Source organism: Passer montanus, unplaced genomic scaffold, assembly GCF_014805655.1.
Source record: "Passer montanus isolate IOZ18808 unplaced genomic scaffold, ASM1480565v1 scaffold29, whole genome shotgun sequence".
Lineage (NCBI taxonomy): Eukaryota > Metazoa > Chordata > Aves > Passeriformes > Passeridae > Passer > Passer montanus.
The window spans coordinates 4,581,392-4,608,758 of record NW_024367596.1 but is presented as its reverse complement, the minus strand read 5'-3'; the positions used below and the strand labels follow the sequence as shown (position 1 = coordinate 4,608,758).

The 27,367-nt window shown below is 44.0% G+C and overlaps 1 protein-coding gene across 1 annotated transcript; it reads left to right on the top strand.

The window, feature by feature from the left end:
- The first annotated feature begins 13,358 nt into the window (after positions 1-13,358).
- Positions 13,359-23,018, top strand: TNFSF10 (TNF superfamily member 10). Its single transcript, XM_039713745.1, has 5 exons — positions 13,359-13,655; positions 17,120-17,272; positions 18,720-18,762; positions 19,445-19,561; positions 20,270-23,018. Exons 1-5 carry the CDS (start codon positions 13,533-13,535, stop codon positions 20,716-20,718), a joined length of 885 nt encoding a protein of 294 aa, XP_039569679.1. The 5' UTR covers positions 13,359-13,532; the 3' UTR covers positions 20,719-23,018.
- Positions 23,019-27,367: the final 4,349 nt, after the last annotated feature.

Below are 27,367 nucleotides of genomic sequence, written 5' to 3'. Positions count from 1 at the left end.
CAAAACCTCTGTGCTCCTTGGGGCACAAAGGTTCAGTCTGTGAAATCATTCAGCTCCATGATATGACCACTGGCTGACCTTTTTGCTGGTGCTGACTGTGTCAGGATAAAGCACAAATCCTTCTGCAGCTACACAGCTCTGTCAGCACTGATACTGCTGGGTGAACAAATAGTGTCTTAATCTGAGCACAGCCTGAAGCCTTTCTATTTACTTCAGCTAAAGCTTCCTGCACATGAACATTTCTGCTCAAAAGATTAATATCTTGTTAGATAAATATCTAGGATCACCCAACTCTTACACCCTGCTCACTTTTTCTTACCCTTACAAGACTTACAAGACTTTTGCACACTGTAACAGCTGAGACTCCACCAAAATGCAGAAATTAGGTGAGAAACTTTGGAAGCCAGGTTGGATATTACACCTTCTAGTGACATAAAGATGAGAAAAAGAAAGAGGTAAATTCAAGATGTTTTACAAGAACTACAAATTCTCCAGGTCAGTGTAAATACACATTAAACATACACCAAACCTCTGCTCCAGGCTGTCAGAAACAGCAAAGTAACCTGACAAGAATTTTGGAGATCTACATGCTTACCAAAGAGTGAACAGTATTTGCTTGAAAAATGAACATTCTCCACAGTAAGAAAGTGTAATAGCAGGTGTCCTACAGGCAAAACACATATTTGTCTCAGCTATAGCAGAACTCCATCTGGGGATGAATGTCATCAGAGTATTCAAAGGGCAATAAATCAAAGTTTTGCTAAGTGCACCAAACCAGGATTACCATATACTGGGAGGAATTAGATATGTAATGCATACATATATTTGAATGTCTGTGTGCAGGTTTAGGTAGGAGTGTGCATTCATTCATGGAATAGAATAGACCTCTACATCCATACAGATATGGAGACTGCAGGTCTGAAGCAGCACCATGTTCAAGGATTACCTGATTTAGTAGGGGTTTTAAGCAATCTGCTTCTCATTGCATTCCTTCCCTGTGAAAAGAAAGCAGAGATTTGTCAACACCTCAATAATTCAGTCTTAAAAGACAATTCCCATAAAATGCTCTTCAGGCATGAATTCTTCACAATCCCTGTGTGGGGGATTGGGTTCTGAGATTTCTTCAACCTGATAGTCTCCTTGAAGACAGGGAAACAGCATGGAAGAAAAGCTGAATAATGTGGCTAAAGTCAGAGGAGAAACCTGACAAAAAGCCCTCAGGAGCTCTGAGCTGGCAGATCTCCCCTTGGTTCACATCTCCACCTGTTTGATGCAACCCACAGAAACACCTCCTCAGAAACAGGTGAATAATCAAGCACAGGTTCACAAATGCTTGTTTCTTAAAGAAAACAAAGGTAAGTTTTCAACTCTAAAAACTCCAATAAGAAGTTCAGAGCTCAGAAAAACCCAAAATCAAGGACAAGGAACGCAAGATGTTTTCTTCAGACCTGTGGGGACCTGTCAGCCTGTTGCTCTCAGGAGGGTGCAGCCATCAGCCAGATTTACCAAGAAATCATGAGGTCAGAGGGAATTTTCTTCTCTTTCCATGCACTCCATCATGAGCAGTGAAAGATCTCTGGGCCTATGGAGGCTGTTACAACAGCGCTGGCTCTAAGGAGGAGCATAAATAGAACCAATAACTCACTAATTTCTATCTAGTGGGATGCAGGCGAGCAGCAGCAGCTGCAGGGTCACACTGCAGACACATTCCCCAGTTGCTGTGTGCTCGCAAGTCATGCCCAAACATAGAGCATCACTGAACTGCTTTGTTTGCATGAAAATCTGGAGTTAAAACCACTATGTGACCTCAAGGATCACACACAGCCTAAATCAGACCCACAGCAAATCAGGATTACAAACAAGGAATGCAGACTACCCTTCGGCCCCTTCTTTGATTTGCAAAGTGCAAATGAAGCAGAAGTTATTGGGTTTTTCCTACAAATCTTGCCTCTGGAACATTTTTTAAATTTGGGGAATTTCCTGTATTGCATTTTAAGAGCCATACTCTGGAGACCCTGGCAGTCAGCTGGCTGGCAATCTTGCCTCTCTCTGATTGAAGGGGCGATTTCAAGAGAAGGAAAGAGGTTATGAAACCTATTTTGATGTGCAACGGGTTCTTTTCTGAGTAAGGCAATGATGGCTCTGTGGATCACTGTCTCTAACCTTCAAAAAGATTCAGTGTTGAAGAAAACTGACTCACTTTTAACACAAAGAAACTTAAAATCTAAAGCAACTTGCTGAGTGGTTGCACCCAGCTTCTCCCAGCTGTTTTTCCTTGTGGCAGACCCAGTGTTAAAATTCCCAAGGGCAACAGAATCAACCTGATTCCTGCAACTCTGGTGTTGCTCTTGTTCTTCCTGTGGTGTTGTTTTTGATGCTGGGAATCAGAGACCAGCCTCAGGGAGGTATTTAGCAGAGATGGAGCATTGCTGATCCGTATTTAGCAGAGATGGAGCATTGCTGATCCATACTCAGACTTGAATCTGGGCTGGCATCAGCACTGGTCTTGTTTGGGTGGGGCAGGAAAGCTGGCACTGGCATGTGGAGAGAAGGGGATTCCTCTGTCAGCTTGGGCAGATGCAGCATCAAAACCCACCTCAGGAGCTTCAGTTCTGTAATACTGGGGCTTGGCTCAGCTCTTTCAAAACAAAAAAGTGCCTCCTCAGCAGGCTGGAAGTGGTGCTTGGAAAGGGAGTTTGGACAAACCCTGTGTTCACATCTGCTTTTCTTTGTGGACTGTGAGAGATAGAAAAACAGAGCTGTGAAAGACACATTATAGGAGGACCCACGAGGGGTAATTTTAGATTATTAGCTTTAAAGCATTTATAACATAGTGTAGCTAAAGCTGATAGATTAAGAAACACTTATAGCATATTGTAATTAAGAAATAATCAACTTCTGATTGTGACAGCGTGACTTATAACATCTGTATTGTCTCACCCTTCTCATAAGACTAAAAATAGAATAAATTTTTTTAAACGCCTCTCAATTAACCATCTCTAAGTTAAAAAAAAAAAAAAAATCCAACATTTCTTCATACCAAAAAACCCATCTCTAAGTAAAAAAAAAAAAAAAAAAATCCAACATTTCTTCATACCAAAAAATCTCCTCCTGCTGCAGCCCTCCCCCAGACCCAGCCCTTCCCCTCGTTAACTCAGATATGCTGAATTCTTTGTGGGAATCCTCAAAGGGCTTTAGTGCTTTGTCCTGCTAATGATTTGCAAGCATATTATCACAGCAATCTCTGCAATCCCCGTGCAGCTATTGTGCTCCCTGGAGAACAAATGCCTGTGTAGCCGTGCAAAGCAAGCACAAGAAAACAAACAGATTACTACTATAAACATCCAGGACATATCTGATTTGCCGTACCTGCAAACAACCGTTTTCAGGACTGTGTGTAATTATTTCTGGAAGAATTTGATTCACTCTCAGTGTGGCCACAGGTGGCAAATCTGAGCCTGCAGGAGGCATGGCAGCCTGGGGAAAGCTGCTGTGCATCTCAAGTGTCCCTGAGGCAATTTCTGAGCAAGGAAATAGGAAATTAACATCATAAATAGCCTATGTATATTTTAAAAATATTTCTGACTTCCTTCCTTTAATATCTTGCAAGGACAACGAAGTTCCTGTTTCATAAGCAGCTGCTAAGAAAGGGCTCTCTAAAGAAGCATCCCTTGCTTGTGGACACTTTAGAAGTTTTAAGTGATAGAAACTAAACAGCACCTCTTCCATGTGACAGAGGGGCAGTGGTGGGAAATGTTTCTTAAGAAGGCACATTGAAGAAAAGAAAGTTAAGTTATGTACAGAGCTGAGCACTCTTTGGGTATTCCCTGCCAACAGCTCTTGGGCAATCCTAATAACCCCTCTGTCTGCACAGCACCTCACTATCCTGAATTTAAATAAAATCTGCATATCTATCAGCAATCAGCAGCACCGAAGCACTGGCAAACATGATGAGCTCTACAGCAGCCTCACCGCTCAAATAAAGATTGCAATTTCTCTCTGCATTCTCCTGTTTCAGCTGATGACAGTGAGTTCAAAGGTCTGATGTTAAAAATGCACATCTACCTCATGACATTCACAGCCAAGCCAGAGGTGCTTCCCCAGGTTCACTCTGAACCTCTGTGGAAGGTTTCACATGGGAGAAGGATCTGTGTGCCCTGCAGATGTCCTTTACACAGCTGGCTGCTGGGGAGTAACAGCAGCACATTTTTGACACCTGGATGGGAACCTGAGGTGGAAGGAAGTGTGTGAGGGGCTGACCCATGTTCCCAGCCTGTTCACTATAGGGCAGCTCAGGCCACAACCTCGCATGGGACTTCTCACCCCCTCCTCACCTCTGAAGGAGGTCAGCAAAACCCTCCGTGTGACCACACTACAAACCTGTCTGGGGAACTGAATTTTTCCTTCAAGCATAGTGAAAAGAAGTGGGAGCTGTAAATGGATACTGCCGCTGGCATGGTCAAACCACCAGCTCAGGGAAGCTGCTGGTGATTTCTGTCTCTGGCCCCAGGTGAGAGACACAGGCTCCCAGAGGCACAGGCTGTCCTGGTGCCTGGAAAGCACTCAAGACATGGCTGGTAACAGAAACTGAAAGCAGGTTCAACGGAGGGTCTGAGGGCTACACCCTTCAAAGAACCTTGAAGCTAAATATTTAGCTGCTAGTAACAAAGAAAAAGAAAGCAAAACCAGTGATAATTTCACGGGAGGAAATAAGCATTGTGTTTCTGATAAGGAGTGTTTTTGCCCCCAAAATGAGTGTTACACAACAGGTAGGATTTTCTCCACTAATCTCTTTGACAGGAAAGTTACAGCAGCCTGAAAAGCACTCAGTAAAAATTATGGCAGGGGTTGCGTGAAAAGCCATTAATCAACTCTTTTCCTTCCAACTGCCAACTTACAAGAAACCAGTGCCTGAAGATGAGCCAGATCCAACCTCTGCACTGACAAAAACACTCTGGAGTGGCTAAGGCTGATGCTGGATGGGCAGCTGAGCCTGCTCCTGGCCAGGGAAGGGTCATCCTCACCTGGCACTGGCTCCCACCTCTCCTTGCACTGCCCTGGGCTTGTGGGCTCTTCACTGAGCCAGTCCTTGTGGCCAGCCCAGTGTTTTGTGGGAGTAATGAGCTGTACTGGCTCTGATGAGCACCAGAGCTGATCCAAGGTAAGCAGCAAGACATGGAGTCAGGAACAAGATGGGAAGGAGGCAGAAGTGGACCTTGTTTCCTCTGAGAAGGGCTGAGCACACCTAACACCTCACTGCATCTCCTAATCATCTCTCCCCATTTGTGCTTTGTCTGGATAGATGGGTGTCAGATCCTACCCAATTATCACATCGTGCTCCTGCCACTGACACCAACGACACCAACAGAGGGGGGAAAGTTATTTTTGTGAAGCCATATCATCATCTCCTGGTGTTTGCCTTTCACAAGACTGCATCTGCATCATTAAGGTCCATTTTTTAAAATTAAGCCCTTGAGTCACACACCAGAACAATCTCAGTGCTGGGAATGGCTCTCTGCTGCCAATGTGATATTTCTTCTTTAGGTGATTAAGGACCTAATTGTCCCAAATATGTTACTGGACAGGAGCCTTAGAGAAGACAAGGAGACCAAGTTCACCTGCCTCCAAAAGTCATAAAAAGGGACATATTATCTTAAGCCAAGGCAAATCCCTTGGTAATTATTTTAATTAAGTCAGTCATGGAGGTATTTTTACAATCTAACTGTGCTGAAGAACTATTTTAGTAGCTGATTGCAGTCATCAATTATTTTTCAAGTGCCCTTTGGTGATAACTCTTCCTAGTTATACAGAAATTACTTTTCCATTTATTCTTTTAATGTAAACATTCTGTTCCAACAGTTCCAATTTTTTCTTATCCCAAACCCCACAAATCCTTAATCAGTTTAACCAGTATATACCCAAACCCCAGAAATACCCAGGAGATTAAAGAAGTGCAAAATCTTACCCAGTCAGGCAATATTGGGATGAAACATATACCTCAAGCTGTACTCCTGCATATCTATTTATGTCCATGCAGCTTTAATAAGGGCCCAAACATTTTCCCCAGCCTTCTCCATGGCAATCTCATGCACTGATTCTGCCAAAACAAGTTTCCAGCACTCATCATTAAAAGGTTTTGAATTTATTTTACTATTGCAAAATACTTTACAGGCAAGTCTGGATTACTTTAATATCTGGGCTTATGTTTTGAACCCCCAGCACATACTTTTGATCCATTTCCAGTCTTCCCTCCGTCACCATAAAATCTGATTTTTTTTTCCTCTTTTTCTTATTACATCTACAAATCTTCATAAAATGAAAAAAGGTCATCTATATCAAGACCATGTCATCATATGGACATTTTCTTTGGATGAAAAACTGTTTTAACTGTTTCCTTCCATACTTCTCTGCCCTTATGCAGTTTGTTGTGATTTTAATTGTGTCCCTGTAGAGGTTTGGTGTTGCTGCTGTGAAAAAACTCCTAGAAAAGCCAGAATCAACACAAACCTTTTAAAAAGTGGGGGTTTTACCCTTCCTCTGTGACCTATCTTTGCACAGTGTCCCCACTGACCACTGTCCTGGTCCAGCACGGCACAGGGAGGACAGGCCATGCTCTGCAAAGGACACCTTGGGACAAGTGGCTGCAGGGGGCTCTGGGGGGCTCAAGGCTTGCCTGGATCTTTGGGATTTGCAAAGCCTCAGATCCACTGCAGGAGCCTTGAGCTCACCCCTTGTGCCTCCTCTCCCTCCCTGGAAACCTGGTTGTGTCTCTTTTTCCCAGTACAGAAACTGTGGCTCCACCAAAGGAGAGTGCAGAATTTGAGGGGCTTGTGTTTCCAGCTGTAGAAAGACCCAACAGCTCTCAAAGTCCACCTGGAATCCCCCATCCAAAGTGAAATGGATTCCTGAATCCTGTGCACTCTGTTCTGAGGAGACACCTGGAACAAAGAAGGATGATACTTTGATAAGCTTCAAAGCACCTCTGTGCAATCTCATTCCTTCCAAGTGTTGACATCTTTTATTTTCAGATGGCCTTCATTTCCATTGCCTGAATCCCCTTTCTCGTTAATGGATTACTTAAAAACTCTGTGACCAGAGCACCACCACCATTGTGGTGGTGTTCAGACTTTGTTGAGTAATGACTCAACAAAGTTGGAAACAAGTTGGGAATGTTTTGCCTGCTAAGATATGAAAAAGTCTCCAGGGTTTGTTTGGTGGAGCACTCCTGTATTAAGTTACATCTCATGGCTAGCTAAAAATTAATGGAAAACGACAAGTGGTTACCCAGAATAAGAAAATTGATTGCTGTGTAGCAATCACTAGCTCTTAAACCAGCAGGGTTTTTAGAAAAAAAATATTATGTTCTCTACTTTAAGATTTTTTGCATTAGATATTTATTGTCAGGAGCCTTTTCCAACTTCTTTTCCAAATAAATAAGGAAATCCTGCTTCAAAAAGCCCAGGGAAGTATTTGTCATATGACTTTTATTCCCAGACGGTCAAGTTTTTGTTTTGGCAACCAACGTTAACTTGAGCCAAAGTTGAAAATTAGTGAGAAAAAGCAACAAAATCTCGGTCCAAGAGTAAATATACTGCAGCTCAATGAAGTACACTGCAGTTTGCTTTTAGTTAAAGATTGTTATAGTTATAAATGTCTTTTTTCAGTTAAATATTACACAACTTTGGAGTAGGAATGATGAAACTGAAATGCATACAGACCCAGGAGACTGCTTTGCTTTCTATTCTTCCTTGAGCTCTTTCTGTTTGCTGAGTTTCAATGCTGTACAAGCACAAGAAAACATCTTGCATCTGGCAAAATTTGCCATCTGTTATCAGTTCCAGATCAATGGAGTTTCTGTTCTTGTGGCAAACTGGGCTGGGAATGCTCTCTCTGGCAGTAGCTATGGGGAATTTCTGCTCCCTGCCCTGTAATCACCCATTTTCAGGACAGAATGCAAATGCCTTCACCGTGAGGTGTCACTGAAAATACCAAGTGGTCACCAAAGATGCAGATACACAAAATTCTAATATAATGCCTGCAATTGACATTTATACAATGGTGTATTCACCATAGCCAAGGTTTCCTTCCAGCTTTGCTCCAACTAACTGATAACCCAGCAATCTCCACCACCAGTAATTCGAGTTCCTCCTGTCTTGCAGGGGTTCCACTGACTTGTGTTTCCCACTCACAAACCTCTGGACAGTCCAGTCTTGTAGCCTAGATGAAGATAGACAGGTGTGTGACAGATGTTTTGCTGAGAAGAAGCCTCAAAAAAAAAAGTAATTTCTCTGCATACACTGAGAACTGGCACCCTAAAGAGAAATATTTGTCTTCCATTTTCAGTGGAGTTTAAAAGCACTTACCTATGGTAAAGAAAATCAAATTTCATGCTTCAAGGCTTAAGTTGATTGCATAGCAAGGCTTTGCTGTGTGCCAGGGACAATTCTTCCTCTCTGAAATGTTGTGGAGGCAGATGGATGCGTTATGGATCTCCTCCCAGCTCCCTCCAGAGCTGAGACTGCAATGAACCCATTTCAACATTATCACTTTGTTAGTGTAACACAGAAAAGGACTTAAGAGCATCTATAAACATTCCCTTTGCTCCCCTGGCCAGGGAGCATCATCTAGTGCTTCACACAAGACTGGTTGTGTGAACAGGGAACGGCCACAAGGCCAGGTCCAGCTTTGGAATCTGCAGCTGAAAGGAGTTGCTGCTTCTTCAGGGATCTCTGGGGAATACAGGAAGGCAGAGCCATGTATTCCTTACAGTGAATACATATATTACTGCAATTATAAAGTTGTTTCAATTATTCCAAAATGACTTATTTAGAAACTTTTCTTTAACTGAAATCTTTCACTCTAAGACAAACAGAAATGTTGAAATGTGAGACCTTTCTGTCAAACAGAAACTCTCTGTTGTGGCATTCCATATCATAGTTAAAGCAATGACACAGAAATGATTTGTATTAAAAAAAAACAACCCACTGTGAGAAGGAATCTTGAGTCAGGGCACCTTAATGAAACCAAGCGTATTCATCTAGTGAGTAACAGTGGGTGCTTTCCTGGGATGTGCCTCCTGACAATCCTGGTGCTTGAGAGCTAAAGAAGTACTAGTGTTAGGACAAGGGGGAAAGGCTTCAAACTCAAAAAGCACAGAATTAGATGGGATATTGGGAAGAAATTCTTCCTTGTGAGGGTGGACAGGCCCTGGCACAGGGTGCCCAGAGAAACTGTGGCTGCCCCATCCCTGGCAGTGTCCAAGGCCAGGCTGGATGGGGCTTGGAACAACCTGGGATAGTGGAAGGGGTTGGAACTGGATGAGCTTTATGGTCCTTTCCAATCCAAACCATTCAGTGATTTTATGATACAAAAACTCTCAAAGAGAGATTTCATAATAAGCACACTGAAAGGACAATGTACTTTTGGAAGTGCCCCTATATAAATGACAAAAGTTAAGAACGAGCTTAAAATATATACAGTACATTAACAGGAAAAAGGTATTTATTTTTAGTTAAGTATTTTCTTAACCAAAATGGAGAGATCCAAAGTTAGTACTTTTAGACATGATTGTGGCATGTCCATGCAAGATATTGCCTGTTCTTTTAATCAAATCCACTGCTTGGGGCATTAAAAGAGAGATGCCAGGTCTGACTAATTTAATTCATAGGTGTGTTTTGGACCAACCAAACCATTGCAGTTGTTTGTGTAACACCACAGGCCAAAAGGGTATTTGCAGTGACAAATAGATCCTGATCCCACGGCACTACAAATCACAATGAACTCATGGATTTGAGATGGTTTACAACTGACAGTAAAAGATGAGGTTGGAATCTGGCACAGGGACCTCAAAAGAATGAACAAACCACAGAAGCCAGATGTGATCTGTCCAGCACATGTGCAGGGCTCAGAAGAACACTGCAAGCTTAACCCTCTGCTGGCTGCTTAACTGGGGGCTGCTTAACTGGGGGCTCAGCAGGCTGGGGCTCTGAAGCTGAGTGTGGCAGTGCCCCAGAGATGAACTGGGAGGCTGCAGAGGTGGACAGGAACTTCCCCTTCCTTTCAGAAAGGAGACAGGAATTTCCCACTGTGCTCTCAGAGCCAAACAGTCAGCAGCTGCACTGTGGGAAGTGATAGCTTCCCACAAACAAGCAAGCACAAACCAAGAGCAGCATTCAGGTGGCTGCTGGGGGGAAGGAGGAACAGCTTCATTCCCTGTCTGCAGATACAGCACTGTAATTACATGCTGTGGTGAAAAACACAGCCCCCTTGGCTGCTCAGCAGAGAAATCAAAGTCCAGAGCTGCTACGTACCAGAAAGTCAGCTCTGCTTTGTCTGCCTTGGAAAATATCCTCTCTGAAAACATCTTCATCACCCCCATCCCTGCAGTCACTGAGGAATGGGAACTGAAGGACTTTTTCAAGTCACTCTTCCTTCATTTTTACAGATTTCCAGAGCCATTGTCCACTGCAGGGGACAAGTGTGGCAGGTCCCCTGCCAGGCGTTTCCTTGACATGCCAAGTGACACATCCTAAGTCCACAGGACAGATTAAGGTTTATCTCGAATTAAATGGCTCACTGAGTAAGCTTTAATAGGATGAAGGAGCCAGGAAGTATCACAGGTTTTGTTGGGGACATGCCCTGGTCTAGCACAACACAAACACACATGACTTGGTTCTGTTTAAAAGCATGCTAACACCATTTGTTCCCACTGGTGTCAATGCCCCAGCTCTACTGTGGCAAAATTTCATCAAAACACTAATTTTCAGCTCTTGGAACCTTTAAAACAAATTATTTTCAGTATAAATTTACACTTATTAGACTTATTAGAGACAAAAATTAATTCCGGAAAAGGGAACATTGAAAGTAGCAAAGATTTTCCAGTGCACTCAATGCTGGAAATAGAGTTTCACTTTTGGAATATCCTATGTCAGTGTGGGAATAAAAAACCTGTTTGTCATTGTATAATGAAATGTTTAGATCTTAAATCTTCAGAAAGATAGTGAACTCATAATTTTTTGAAGAGATAGATTTGAGTGTGCTCTTCCCATTGCTCTTTTGAAATATTACTTCATTTATTTTGCCTTGCAAGACTGGCACTAATTAAACAAGTATTAAATCAGAAATGCCCATGGAGGATTTAAAATGATGTGGTACACTGGCTCTCTTTCACTTTTGTTTCTATTCTTTTTGAAAGGAAACTCCCTGAAATAGGATGGGACCTCCCTAAACAACTAGAATGAATAGAAGCACAAAAACTCCCTTCAGCAGGTAGGGGTCATCATCCAAGTTTTAACTGATTCTAGTTAGCTTGCCACTTTTGAACTGATTCTTCACGACTCTATCAGATGAAATTTTGTTCTTAGGAATTTATGAACCCTGATAAAGCAGAAAGAATCCAAAGTGTCACAATGACTTTCAAAAGTTAGCTCATGGTCTCCTCCTATGACTTCTCAGGAAAGATGTTAATCTTCTCCATCTGACATTTGTAATTTGGAATTACCCAGATCTGAACTGTTTTGGCACACAGATTGAATGTCTCAAAAGAAAGAGACAAACAGTCTCCTGCCACATTGAACAGGGATTGGGGGATTATTTTGCTACATTTTGATGGAAGAAAAAGCAATTTTCCTCTAAATGGTTGAATACAATGCAGTTACACCTTCTAAAGATGACCTCAATAGTCAGGGGAGATTAAGAGATCTTGATTTTAATTTTCCCCTGTAATTATACTGTGAACTCCCACCTGCATTCAGGTGTTGAACAGGAGACTAAATTTCATCACATGCTGCAGCCAACAGCATGGAAGTGACCTAACTCAAATGTCTGCACTTGGATTTGAAATCCCAGTTTTCCATGGCTGCACAGTCAGCAGAGGTGCTACCTCTGCTGATTTAAAAGTGTCAGCAGATAATTATGGATTTGCTTATTTGCGTTAGTCTGTGTGAGGTGAAGGAATCAGAACCCCAGGGAAAGTTAATGGACACACCCTAAATATGGACATGCCTTTGGAAAACATCTATCTGGGTGGAACAGTTTGGAGAAAAGCTTTCAAGAAGGAGCCTTAGAGGTTTGAAAACCAACCAAACAAACCCCAAAGTCCATCAGATAAAGAAAGCTCAAAATGTATACCTGATGTCCATGTACTGTGGCAGTAATCATGTCATGACCAGGGTGTAGAAGCACTGGCAGCACTGGGAAGGAGCACCTGGCACTGATTTTTTGCTCACAAGCACTTTTCTGTGATGTTCCAGCTCCACAGGAGAAGCTGCAGAGGACAGGAGATGGATAGGACAGCTCAGGGAGGACATGGACCTATTGGAGTGAATCCAGGTGATGCTCAGAGGGCTGGAGCACCTCTCCTGTAAAGAAAGGCTGAGAAAACTGAGTTTGTTCAGCTAAGGAAGACTCCAGGGAGTCCTCAATGCAGCCTTTCAGTACCTGAAGGGCAACTTATAAAAATATGAGGACAATAATATCAGGACTTTCTTCAACAGAACAAGAGTAATGGTTTTAAACTGAATGAGCATTGATTCAGATTAGGTATAAGAAAGAAGTTATTTACAATGAAAAGATTTTTACACTTAGGGTGGTGAAAAACTGGCACAGGTTGTTCAGAAGAGCTGTGGATGCTCCATCCCTGGAGGTGCCCAAGGATACGCTGGACAGGGCTTGGAGCAGCCTGGCATAGTGGAAATGTCCCTGCCCAATCCCATGGCCAGGGATTGGACCAGGTGAACTTTAAGGTCCCTTCCAACCCAAACCAATCTGTGATTCTCAAGACTGTTACACAACGTGAACTCAGGAAACTCCGTGCCTCTCTGCGCACATAACCAGAGCCTGAATGTATTTTTAAAAACCAGCTTCCACCGTTCTCAGGCTCAAACTCGGAGAGTTTGCTGGGAATGCCCCAACCGCCAGCACCGATCGCACACTTCGCAGCGATCCCGAGGCGGAGAAAGCGGGAGAACAGGCGGGGAAGGCGGGGAATCCGGGGCGGGAAAGCAGGGAGAGTACGAGGGAAACCAGGGAGGAGAGGGCTGGAACGGAGAGGAGGGAGGGCTAGAACCGAGAGGAGGGAACAGGGAGGAGCGGAGAGGAGGGAGTGCAGGAACAGGGAGGAGGGAACAGGGAGGAGCGGAGCGGAGGCAGGGCTGAACAGGGAAGAGGGAACAGGGAGGAGCGGAGCGGAGGCAGGGCTGAACGGAGAGGAGGCAGGTCTGGAACAGAGAAGAGGCAGGGCTGAACAGGGAGGAGGGAACAGGGAGGAGCGGAGCGGAGGCAGGGCTGAACGGAGAGGAGGCAGGTCTGGAACAGAGAAGAGGCAGGGCTGAACAGGGAGGAGGGAACAGGGAGGAGCGGAGCGCAGGCAGGCCGGCCGAGGGCGGTCGCTCCGCCCTGCCCTGCCCTGCCCGCTGTATGTCCCGGCGGGCGGGCTGAGCGCGGCCCCAGCCGGGGGCTGCATTCGCCGCGGGACAGCGGCCCTGAGCCCCCGCAGCCCCCGGAGCCCCCAGGCCGCCCCAGCCAGCCCCACCATGCTGCCGGCGGGCGGCCCCAGCCCCGCGCAGACCTGCGGCGCCGTGCTGGTGGCCGCCGTGCTGCTGCAGTCCGTGTGCGTGGCCGTCACCTTCCTGTACTTCACCAGCGAGCTCCGACAGGTCTGTGCGGGGCTCGGCGGCGGGGGGAGCCGCGCTGCCCGCGCTGTGCCCCGGGACGGGCCGGCTCGGGGCGCGGGGGGATGCCAGCAGCATCCCCGGGCCGGGCTGGGCTCAGCCCCGCGGACAAAGAGCTCCGTGCTGCCCTTTGTCTGCAGCACGGCCGGGGCTGTGCGCGGGGAAAGGAGCTCGCAGCGGGGCAGATACTGAGTGTCGGACTCGGGAGAACAAAGTTCGGCGCTTTCGCAGGAAATGTGTTTCCCATTAGAGCGCGAATTCGCCGTCTCATCAGTTTTGCGGTGCGGGAGGGCTGGGTGGAGCGGGCGCTGTCAGCTCAAGCGCCTCGTGGATGCTTCCCCTAGGATAATGCATGGGTCTGAGACCGTGACTAATCCTAAAGGAACTGCACCAGACGGCAAACACCGCTGCATTCCCCAGGATAACTTTTAAAATACCCATTGTGTAGTCTGGATGCTTTGGTCTCCTTGAAGCCACCCTTGAGGCTTGGCAGCTGCTGCTTAACTCTTCCCTCTTCTTGCAAAAGATCGTTTACACTCCGAGAAGGTTGAGTTTAGTTGATAGTGCAGTGTGCGTGGTCCTGCTTTTCGAGGACCCTTGTTACTCAGGGTTACCATGAGTGTCTTACCCTAAATTGACTGTCCTGTTGTAAGTTGTGCCTGGATGTTGCTACTCCTGGCACACAGGTAAACCTACCTGCAGGTAAGTGTTCTGTACATATACAGCTTCAGAAAGTGTTGCATCAGTGTAAGTTACTGTTTTATACAAACACTCAGTAATGCTTAATTAATTACAGTACTTATAATAATGTAGATATGCATATTATGCTATATATGCATTTATTCCACATTAGATTTAATAAGTGGAGTCTTCTGAGATGTCAGAGTTCTCAGTGAGGCAGAGGGAGTGCTCTGCAACAGGAGCCAATGCTCATACTTTAAAAATGTATAAAACAGATTTTCCTGCTGAATTTATAGCTGTGGCTGTCCAATGGAGGAGTCACAGAAATGTGCTCACTTTGTGACATCAGGTTACATGATTGCTAATGAAGAAAAATATATAAAGGCATCCTCCTTTCCTCATGCACACAGCTCAGAGTCCCTTGCTAACAAACATGCCAATCTAAGTAATTAGTAACCACACTTATCTTTTCCTTCTATTCAAACATGTGCACCTGGGACACAACCACATCCCAGGGACTTGCCCAAAATAGAACTCACAGTTTCTGAAGAACAACAAACCTGCATTTGTTGTGAAGGGATAAAAAAAACTGAAGATGTGCTGGACTGCAAACAAAGGTTGCTGGCTCTGGAGGGGGTACCTTAACCACGTATTCCTGCATTTGCCATTTGGTGCACCAGAAACAGGAAAAAACCCATCTAGACACAGCCTGCTACTCCACATCCACATGGTGCATGTGGAACAAACCTCTGTAGATAAGCTGTGCTTTTTGTCTGCACATTTTTCTTCCCTTTTTTAAATTCACAATACCTGCATTTCTACACCTTCACCAAATTACTGTGGCTGCACAGACTGCAGGTATTTCTATCTTTACAAAAACATGCTGGTAACTAGCAGGGTTTGGCCACTACAGCTGTAGTAACCTATTAGGAGTATGGCATGTGTTTGGCTTGGAGAGGAAGTGCTGAAACAATGAAGTTGTTATGTTTCAGGAAGAAAAAACAACCTCAGGCTTCCTTCTTTTTCAGAAACAGTCCAGTAACCACTCCTAACATATGAGGATCTTATAGGCTCTGTAAGATAAGATTCCTGCAGGAGTTGTGTCCTCAAAGGGTTCAGTGCCGCAGATAAACCTCAAATCTTACAAGAGAAATCCCAGTCCCTGGGTTCCATAATGTGCTGCTGCAAGGTTGCATTCCCCGAGGTTTCAAACTGCACAAAGAGTAAGGTTCCAGTGCCAGGAGAGTGAAGCTGTTTTGGGGAAAAGTGAGCAGGTAAGGTGGAGGCAGAGGCACAGGACTGTTTGCTTCTAGATGGGAGGGCTGAGCTGGGAGAGAGCTCAAGAGAATAAACATAACCTCACAACGTGCCTGTGTCTGGCTTTTTATCTTAAACTCGTCAAACTACTTTTTTATAGAAGCTCATTGTATAGTTAAATGGGTCAGAGCCTGTAGTTTTACCTTAATGAGCACATAATATTAATCACTTTGAGTTCTTGAAACCTGACTTAAAAATACCACTGCACTTCTTGGCAAAGACACAGAAACCCTCACAAACACTTGTAGTGGGGGCCCCTTCTGCTGACTCCAAAATACATCATTTCAAGTACTAGCTCGGTGGAATCTGCTGGAAGGTGGGACTTGATGGGAGTGAAATCTCCTCCCCCTGTAGCAGGAAATCCTTTCCTAAACACCATTGTTTTCTAACAGCCAGGAAAAGCATGGAGAGTGAAGGAGAAATTCACCATTTGCTTTCAATACCCCAGTCTCTAGGACTGGTGCTTGTAGAAAAAAAAATACATCTGTTTAGCAAACCAAATCAAGCTTCTTTAACACAACAAAAGAGTGAAATTGAAATGCTACTAGCAGGATTCCATCTGAATGCTTTGCATGCTCCTTGCTGTCCCCTCCAAGTTCCCGGAGTGCTTTGCTGGCTCCACAAGGCTGACCAGTGTGTGGCTGCTGCAGCAGGAGCCCAGCTCAAGCAGACAAAGGCTGCTCTCAGGTTCTGTGCTCCCACTTTAACCAACAGCGCCAGCTGGAGTCGCATCCGCAGGGAGCTTGGAGAGAGATTTCCACCAGGGAAACTCTCCCAGTCAGATTCCCTTGGAGCCAAAAGGAGTTTTGCCAATCTCTTCAATCTTTGCAGGAAACAAAAATGTTTTCTCCGTGACTAGAGGATACAGATAGATACTTGATATTTTCATGTCAAAAATATCTGGCATTATAATTGTATTTGGACTCAAATGTCATTTCAGTTATCTGGATTATTAGGACAAATGGTGCTAGGAGAGAGCCCAAACTGGATATGGTACAGATATATATAACAGCAAAGGTCTGGATTATAAATGCAATCGGCTGAAAAGATAGCATAGAAAATACTTTTAAGTTCTAATATTTGATTTCATCCTCAATAATTTGTTTAAAAAACAATATTGAGCTAAATAAATGTTTGTAATGCAGAACTAGAGAATCTAAAGAGTTTCCAACATCAGGGATTTGGGTGTTGAATCTTCACAAAACCTATTAAATTGAATACTGGATACTGTATTTATGTCCATGCAGATAATGCAAGCATATTTTTGCACGTGAGGTGTGCCCTTATATTTAAATATATCAGATCAGGATGAATTCAATCCTCTTGTTCATATAGCCCTACTTGCACCATACTTTAGAAAAAAGTGCATTTCCTAGCACTTAGTGAACATAGTGACATACCACAGCTGCAAACACATGGATGAAAGATCCTGGCTTTTCCCTGTGCTGCAGCTCCAGGACTCGTACTCCAAGAGCGGCATCGCCTGTCTCACCGGGGAGGAGATCGGAAATTCCATCCAAAACTTGGAGCTCCTCGAAACTGAAGACAGAGAAGCTGATCCCTGCTGGCAAGTAAAGTGGCACCTGGGAAAGTTAATTAAAAAGGTATTTGGGAACAGTGTGCTTGGTGTTGTTTCAGCTGAAGGAATCCTAATAGCAGATAAAGAAGGGTCAGATTGTTTTATTGCAAAGTAGTTGTCAGGACGCAGCTCCAGCTGCAGAGTGCTTGCACTGAAGCAAAGGGAAAAACAGCCCATAAAAATGCTTTCACTGCATTCAGGAAATAATAAAGCAAAGACTATCAGCTCTTACTAAGTAAATTCCAGTGATGGGTTGGTTTATCTGAAATACCTCAGGGTAAAGGGTTTCTACCTTACCATAGAGATCATGGTGCTATCACAGCTGTCACTGCCTCTTTGGAAAAACAGGAAGGCTGGGGAGAGAAAATGAGATTAAATATAACACAGGAAGAGGTACAAAGGTGCCTAAGGAGTGGTCCAGTCACGAGCTGTGTGATGCAGTGATGGAGGAAGAAGCACGTGGGCACACAGCATCAGGCACAGCACCTTCCCAAAGAGCACCTGCTGCGTGACTTACACACCAAACACATCACTTTGGCTACAGAGAACAAAGTCAGTCTGGCTGAAAAATCACAGGGGCTCAAATCCTCTGGAATGGCTTTCAAAATCCCATGTCCAGCACATAAACAAGCTCATCCACAGAAGTTCTTGTCTGGCTGAAATTTCCTGGCAAAAACAGATCTTGCAGTCCAAACCAAATTCTGTATTTGTATTCAGAGATCTCAGCTCCTTTGGTGGAAGCTCTGCCAGTGAAGTCCCTGAACTTCTGCACAGAGAAAGCATTGTTTTAGTTGGTGGATGTTTGCACATCTAATATACCTACTAGCTCCCTGATTGCTTAGAAAAAGGTAGGCTGGGTACCAGAAATAAATTCAGTATTACAATAATACTACTATTACTGTTAGGACAGATGGATAAATAGAAATGTGGCAGGACAAAAGCCATCAATAATTGGCAATACAGGCTTTATTAACTACCCAGGTAAAGCTTCACCACACTTGCTGCTGCTGCACCACTGTCCACACCAAACTGGAGTTAGCAGTTAGCAAACAATTATGAAGAAGGGGATGCACAAAGTAACATATGCTGCATTAAGAGCTTAGATAGGTAGAGGTATAAAAATAAATTCAGTTTAATTTCCCAGATCTAAGACCATATAGTTTACACTGCTAACTATTCTGAAAATGGAAGCTGGTGCTTGGACACTTACCTTATTTGAGAAAAGCATGAGATTCAGATTTTTCAATAGACTTATTCCTGAGCTCTTGAAAATATTTTTCCATTTCTTTTATCACCTAAAAGATGAAAACATAGAAATTCTTTATTACAACAAACTAACAGGTGCTTTTTTCCCCCTATTTGCTTGTTGATCAAATCCAGAATCCCGTTTATTCATGAGTAAAAAGAGGTGTGTTCTGCCCCTGTCAGCCTCGGCTGACAAGCTAATTCATTTTTACTGTGTTTGTTGGCAGATGATGTCAAGAAGCTATGAGGAAAACATATCTGCAATCAACGGTATTGTAATAATTTTATTACCTGTGGTAAAAAAGGAGCCACTAGTGGCACTTGATGTGTAATCACTAGATTTTTTAAAGGTGCAGAAAACTGGCATCAAATTCTTGTAAGATCTAAGATCTTGTACTGGCATCAAGTCATCAAAAATTATTATTTATTACTAGAATATATATTTTCAGGAGTCAGAATTACTGTTAAGTGCTTAGAGCAAGATAATCAAGGTGGATACAGAGGACTCAATCCCATGTGTGTGGAGGATGTTTAAAAAGCCCTCCCAGTATCCCACTCCTGGAACATGCAGCACAGAGCTGCCAAGATCAGTTAAGGAATAGCTCTGCTGAAGCTCACACTAAAGATGCTCCATGAAAGCATTACAACCTCCAAATGGAAATTCACAGGGAGATTAGAAATATTTAACCATAAAATTGAGTACTATAGGTTATTTTGTCTGTTGGTAACTTGAGGGCAGAGGGAGGAGAAAAAGGAGAATAAGGAGGCACTTAAAGACATTTCATGAGCAGGTGTGAAAGCAGAATTCGAGCCTTATCAGCCAATATTCAGCCATCACTCTATGATTCAGTCAATTAAAAAGTGACATAGCTATTCCTTAAAGTCAAGCCAGGTGGAACAGATGTGCTTTCTAAAGTCCCTGGTTCTGATGTGGGGTTTCTTTTTCCTGTAGTGGAAAGGACTCTGACCCTGGCGCACACGGAGGGGCAGCAGCCGCGCGGTCCCATCCGCAGGATCGCGGCGCACCTGACGGGCAGCAGCAGCAGGAGGAGTGCCCTGTCCTCACGCAGTAAGGAGAAGCCTTTAACCACAGATAAAAAACACTAAATTGATGAAATTACTCTCCCACTGCTCACCTCAAAACACCTTTTAATACTTGTATTGATTAGTAGTAGGAAACAAATAGTCTTGTCACAGACATTGGGTTTTTTCTGCTAATTCCCACCAAACAGAGAGAAAGCCCATTTCCTCTGGGTACCTCCCTAGCTCTTGTTTTGGAACCTTCATTAAGGGAAAAAAGAACTTTAGATGTTCTTCCTAGTGTTATTTAGATGTCCTTCCTAGTGTTAAGCTTTCCTCTTTTCTTTCATTTCCTTCTGTCGGTTGTGCGAGTCCCAGCTGCTATGGTGACAGACCTATTAGAAATGTGAGACAGACAGGAGAGACTTGACATTCAGCCATGCTAATGAAGGGCTTGCTCAGCTTTCTGCAGCTTCAGAGGGTATCAGAGACTAATGGATATTTTAGCTTTGTTACTAAGTAAAAACATTTTTTCCTCTTATTTGGGAGAACAAATATTAAAAATAAAGGCAGATCATGTTAATTCCCACATGAAGCTTACTTATGGACCATCAAATTGTTGTGAGAATGGACTAATCAACTTCTGGAAGAGCAGGTTTCCTTATTCAGGAAAGTAAGGCTCAACTAGCAGACACTTGGCTTCACTACTTGTTTTTTAAGTTAACATTTCTCTTCTCTCTTTTTTTTTTTTCCCAAGTAAATCCCTTGCCCAGAAGAGGAATTGGACACAAAATAAACAACTGGGAATCATCAAGAAAAGGCCACTCCTTCCTTTACAACGTGGAGCTGAGAAATGGAGAGTTAGTGATACCGCAGACGGGCTTTTATTACATCTACTCACAAATTTACTTTCGCTTCCGTGAAAACGAGAACGAGGACTCTGATGTGTTGGGACAAATCAGAAACCCCAAACAGCTTGTCCAGTATGTTTACAAACTGACTAATTACCCTGAGCCCATTTTGCTCATGAAGAGTGCAAGGACAAGCTGCTGGTCTAAAAAAGCAGAATATGGACTTTATTCCATCTACCAAGGTGGTGTATTTCAGCTGAAGAGAGAGGACAGGATTTTTGTCTCTGTCAGCAACAGTGACATAGTTGACATGGACAAAGAAGCAAGTTTTTTTGGAGCCTTTATGATCAGTTAGAACATGAAAATCATGATCCCAAACGGCCCAGTTTTTCTAGTCAGGGACAGCCTAAAGCTGTATTGATACCAAAAAGAGCAGACTGCCCTTTCTCAGCTCACCGTGTGCCGAGTTCTGTCCAGCAGCCAGGAAGAGCAGCAGCAGCAGCTGGCTGTGGGTGGCAATGCTCTGTGCAGGCACAGGCAGCCAGCCTGGGAAGGTGTGAGGGGTTCTCAGCCCTCAGGTGATACCTTTGGCCAGAACCCCGGGCAGGTAAGAGCTCAGCAGCAGCAGAGATGCTCCAGGCTGGCTCAGCTGTGGCACGAGGGATGGTGGGTGCTCCACGTTTGGCTACTCAAGGCTGAGCCTGGATAGCAGATTTTATTTGTGCTCTCCACTGGGACCCTGTCTGGAATATATCAGGAACCTTTGTACATACTGTGCCCAAGTGCCTGTGGAATTTCTCCTGAAGTTTTTTGAACAGGAGTTTTGCAGAAGCTGCACATCTTCATCTCATCTAACAAAGCACTTAAGCACCTAATTAATTTTAAGCACACAAACAGTCTGACTACACCAGGGTATCCACATGCTTGAAATTAAGTATGTGCTTAAGCATTCTCCATCATTTCTTGAGTAAACACATTTGTCTTGTGCAGGATATTGTACATAAGAACAGCTGCTGGAATGGCACTGAAGAGCTTTTGAAATCAATCTGTGTTTTGATCAACATTTTATAACAGTGCCTATTTACTTAATTACTGTGCTGCAGACATCTCACCAGGCTCCCAATAAGTTCAGTAATGCAGTTGCTGTTAACAGTTGTTGACAGCAAGAACTGGATCCAGAAAAAAAAAAAGGCGGGTTTCTGAAAATACTGAATTCTGTGAGAAATTTGCAGCAAGTTAGGCATGACAAGATTGCTCCATGTTTATTTGTACTGGTCTGTGTTTGGTAGGATGTAATGTTGAATAACACACCCCAATGACTAACATTTTAAGGAAAACAGGCACAACTATCTGTACTTACAAAAATGCTCCTTATTTAGATAATGCTGTAATTATTTGATTTAATTTTTAGGAATGGACGGAAACACATTTCTACGCATTTTTTTTATAAAATGAACAGTGTATTTTTTACTCTGTGAAAATGACTATTTTGTATTAAAAGGATTTGAAAATTTAGACTGTATGGGCTCAATGCACAGCAAAAGTCAGGTAGGGTAAATCAGCACATCTGTAGCATTGTCAATGGAGGAATAGCAAATTGCACCATGAATGCATTTTGCCCAGATTTGCATGAAACAGTGGGAAAGGTGGAGAAAAAAAAAATTGGAGGGAAAGGAAGACAGTTCTGCAAATGTTACTTGTGATGGCAGGATAAAGTCTGGCTGTCTATTTTTTTTTTGAATACACTGGGGTTGCCGTGGGAACCCTCCCCTTCACCTGCACCTTGTGGTAATTAAATCACAGCAGCCCCTGCACATGGGCCTCACCAGCAAACAGCCATGGTTCATCCTGCCATCAACAGCAGGGGATTAAAACACAGCCCCTGTCTTTACCTGGCCGTTCAGACAAGCAGGAACCTTGGCTCACCTGAATGCTGTGTTGGAGCAGCAAGAGGAGAATTTCAGGAATACCCTTCTTTTGGCAAGAAACACACCAGTGTAAGCTGAAAATAATGAGGTTTAACTTCTGCCTGCTGTTTAACAGTGTCACACGTGCTGTGTTCAGTGGCAATCAAATATGTGAAATTCTTCACCATTTACTGGAACACTTTGGTTTTCCTCCTTCTCAAATCATCTGTTTTGACAGAGAACAGAAGACATTTCTACAGTTTTCTTTCTGATTTCAGTATTTAATTCAGAACTTTTCTCCCAGCCAGAAAGGCTGGAGAACAGAACCATTCCCTACATACCTGTATGTCTGTTACCTTGGAGAAATGACTTTTGTAGGTTCTCCTTGCAGATGGACTGAACTTGGTTACTTCAGCACAGGATTGACCTCTGCAATCAGATCTGATCACTGCATGCAGAGCATATTGCAACAGGAATCACACCAAATAGTAATTTTCTGAGTGATCTGAAGGCATGTTTGCCAGATCTTATCTTGGGGGAAGATTATCAAGGGATATCAGACAGGACACCTTTAAAGAAGAATGGAAAAATATAGCAATTTCCGTTTGTGCTGTGTCCTGACTTACACTTTTCATCTCACTTTATGCTGAATGACATATGTAGCAAATTTTTATAGGTTGCGTCAACATGTGAATATTGTAAATTTTTCTACATGACTTTTATATAAAATGTTTTTACTAAATACTTATTTAGTCTCACAGTGATTAGTGGTGTCATCCTATGGCTTCCATGACAACCCTGTCTTAAATAATTTCCCTGACATTGATTGGTGTCAGATATAATCCAACTAAATGGTTGCAATGCAAAGGACAAAATGCAAACCATTGAGCAATGCCATGTTGTGTAATTCCATAGAATTGGCTTCCAGATCCCAGCTGATGAGCTGCATCTGGAAGCAGTAAGCTGAAGAAATCCCTGAAAATGATCTTGTGACCAAAGGACAAAATTCTGAGCGTTTCCCTTGAGGTACTTCTCATGTTTCTGGGCTTTGGCAATTATTTAAGCACTGGGGATTATTATTTAGTAGCAAAACAACTGATCTTTACCCATTACCAAACTACAGTAGAAGTTGTTTGTTCAGCCTGGAGAAGAGAAGGTTCTGGGAGCATCTTCCAGGACCTGAAGAGGCTCCAAGAGAGCTGGAAAGGGACTTTTCACCAGGGCAAAGGGGGATGGACTCACACTGCCAGAGGACAGGATTAGATGGGATATCAGGGAAGGAATTCTTCCCTGGGAGGGTGGGCAGGCCCTGGCACAGCTGTGGCTGCCCCTGGATCCCTGCAGTGCCCAAGGCCAGGCTGGATGCAGAATGACAGGGCAAAGGGGGATGGATTCACAGTGCCGGAGGGCAGGATTAGATGGGATATCGGGAAGGAATTCTTCCCTGGGAGGGTGGGCAGGCCCTGGCACAGCTGTGGCTGCCCCTGGATCCCTGCAGTGCCCAAGGCCAGGCTGGATGAGCAGCTGGGATGGTGGAAGGAGTCCCTGCCCATGGCAGGGGTGGAACCAGTGCCCCAAGGGACCGAGTTCTCTCTGGAGTTGGGGAGTGAGTCTGAGGAACAGGGACACAATGCCCAGGTGTGACCCAGTGAGCTGAGTCTAAACCTCAGAATTAGTGACTGCAGAGCTCAGCTTTGCTGATTAATAAACCAGCAGTGTTTTGAAGTCTGCTTGCAGATACTACTGCTATATAAACATCTGTAAAGTAATTTGAGCTCATTCTGTGTTTTACTTTATTAAGCTGGATTACTTATATTCCAACAGCACTCCAGTGATGAGAGTTGCTAAACCATAACCTTTGAAAGCATACACCAGGTGCTACCTCCTGCTCTAAACCACGTTTATAACAACAGTCAAAACACCTTCTGTCCCTGGATATAATTAAAAAAAACCCTGAATTTGCTTTTCTTGGAGTTTTGGAGGTGCATAATTTTAAAATTAATCTCTACCTTACAGTCTGTTTTCCAGTTTCTTCTTCTCTCCACAATAAACACATAATGATTGTAGGTTCAAAGCCTTCAGATATTTCCATGACAACAAAGACTGATATAAACAAGAATTAGAACTTTACTGGACAAGAAAAAAATGGAAAGAGGGGAACAGAGGAGAGAAATCTCAAAGCTCCACAAATAGAAACTCTTCTACTTCATCTCCAGTGCTCAATGCAGTTTTGAAGCTACTGAAGAGAAACACAAATAATTTAAGAGTTCCATGAAAGGTAAATGTCTAGTATAATGTGTTTTCTAAATTATCTTTTTAATATCTGGTTTGCTCATACATCCAGCTAGTGGATAAATAGAATAAAAAGTCCTTAACTTCAGCCCCTTTCTCATTGCAGTAAGACCAATGCCTTCACTCTTGTGTTCTTGGCAACATGAAACTAATGCTCTTGTAGCTGAGGGCTGGTAGATAACTTCTGGGAGCCTAAAGCCATCTTCTCTCACAGTTCTTACCTCTTCTATCACCACTATCTGCACCACTGTCCTTCAGCAAATGCAAAGTCCAAGCAGGAATCCATTATCATGCAGTGTTTGTGGATGACAAATCTTTATATTCCATCAAATTTGGCCTGCAATTGCCAAAGAAATAAAAAAGAAAACTATAAAGCTGCCTTTCTTCTCTCTCAGCTGGCATTTTTTTCTGGCCCTGACCCAACCCCATGCAGGAAAAGCAGCCAGAGGAGCCCTTGACTCATGATACCCTTTTAAGAAGGAGATCAATGTTGCTGCATTTGAAGTACAACTGCCAGTTCTGATCCAGCTGGCTCAAAACACATCAAACTCCCAAGGAATGCAGGGTTAAATCATTGCATTGCAAGCTCAGGTTGCCTGGAGTGTGCAGATCTGGTACTCACTCACTGTTGGGTACTTGATTTTGGTATACACACCACAATCAGATATTATTCCAGAAAAGAATAAATTATTTTCCTGGGGGGAGGGAGAAAAAAACCAAAACAAAAACCAACAACAACAAAAAACCCACAAAACCCAAAAACAAAACAAAAACTAACAACAAACAAACAAACAAGAAAACAACAACAAAAAACCCACACACACTTTTCTCTCCCTGGGGAAAGAGAAATGGTCATTTTTGACAAGACACAGTTGAGCAAAACCAAAAAGAATTTATTTTCCTGGGGGGAGGGAGAAAAAAACCAAAACAAAAACCAACAACAACAAAAAACCCACAAAACCCAAAAACAAAACAAAAACTAACAACAAACAAACATATTTTCCTGGGGGGAGGGAAAAAAAAAACAAAAACCACCAAGCAAAACAAAACAAAACCACAAAAACCAAAAACAAAACAAAAACTAACAACAAACAAACAAACAAAAACCCCCACACTTTTCTCTCCCTCGGGAAAGAGAAATGGTCATTTTTGACAAGACACAGTTGAGCAAAACCAAAAAGAATTTAATGAGGGATCCCCTCTACATAGAAAGTCACATTTATAGCTTAGGGCCATTTTCTCTGGTAAATATCAACATCCTGCAGCTTAACACCACTGGTCTGAGAATGTATTAGGGAAAAGAAATTTTAAAAAGGAGTGAAGAAATTTTAAAAAGGAGTGAGTATAATAATGCAAAGTATTTGGCAGCCTAACCACATAAGCAGTTGCCATCTCCTCCATAATATAAAGTGATGTCATGTAAATTAGACTGGGGACACAGTTCTGATATGAAATAACTGCATTTTAGTGGCATAAAGCCCATTATTTTTATTCAGAAACATATAACACAACTATGCAGGCAGCTGGGTAGACAAAGTGAGAAGTACGTTAAACTCTTCCTCCTTTTCAACTGCAATAATGTGCAGCCATCCCTCATAAAATTTAGCAACTGTTGAGTAACTTGCTGCAAAACTGTCTCACAGTTCATGAGCAGGAATGAGAGTACTGATTCCAGTGAAACTGCAAAAATATATCATCCAAATTAGGATATGGACAAGGCACAAAGGCTAATGCTTGCACGACTACAGAAAACAGGCACATGCAGAAGCACAGGCAGAGTAACTCAGCATTGTGCTCTATCTCCCCTCCAGCAGAGCCCTGCAGCCGTGGAAGGGAATGCCAGTGCTGGAGGGCACCCAGGGAAATGGCATAAACCTGCTTCCCTGCTGAACTGCTGGAGCTCAGAGCAGCCTGGCCTGGTGGAAACCATCCCACGGCAGGAACGGGATGAGCTTTAAGATCCCTTCCTACCCAAACCATTCCATGATTCTATGGTTAAGGTAGATGCCAACATGGATTCAGAGCACTGGCTGCCCCCTGAGAGATGGGACACAAGAGATCCAGCCCCTCTAGACAGACAGGAGTGAAAAGGGTTTTGTTGCAGCACACATACCCTTAGAATTTGTGGGGACAAGCTGGAAAGTTGGAGAAATACACCCAATACAGAGGTGTGGGAAGTTACTTTGCTCTGATCTCACCTTGTTCTGCTCACATCTCATTTCAGTACACCATTCTCCTTTGGTACAACAGGAGTCTGCAGCTGGGGAAGCGCGGTTCTGTCTGCGCCTGCAAAGGGCAGAGCAGAGGACAGCAGCAACGCGCTGAATTGAAATTTAATTGCAGGTAAATCATGTAGAAGCGGGCGGCTGCTGCAGCTTCGCTGAACAGGAGCCTGGCCGGGCTCCTGCCAGCATCCAAGGGCAGAGCAAAGATACGGAGCGGGGAGGCAGCGATCGCACCCACGGCTGCGGGACCGGCCGCGTGTGCTGAGCGCCGGGGGCGAAGAGTGCGGGGACAGAGCGCCCAGAGCGCCGGCCGGGGGCACCGGGCACCGCACCCGGATAAGGACACCGGAGTACGGACAGGCGGCACCGCACCCGGGTACCTGGGCACGGCTCCGGGAGCACCGACACCCGCACCTGCCCGAGCGGCTCCTTCCCGGGGCAGGGAGCGGGGGCGGACGCGGCACGGGCTGAGCCCCCCGCCGGGGCTCGGGAAGAAAGTTTGGCGGCTCGGGGAGCGGCCCGCGGGGGTCGCAGCGGGGCCGCTCCGTGCCCACGTCTCCTGTGACGCGCGGCAGCGCCC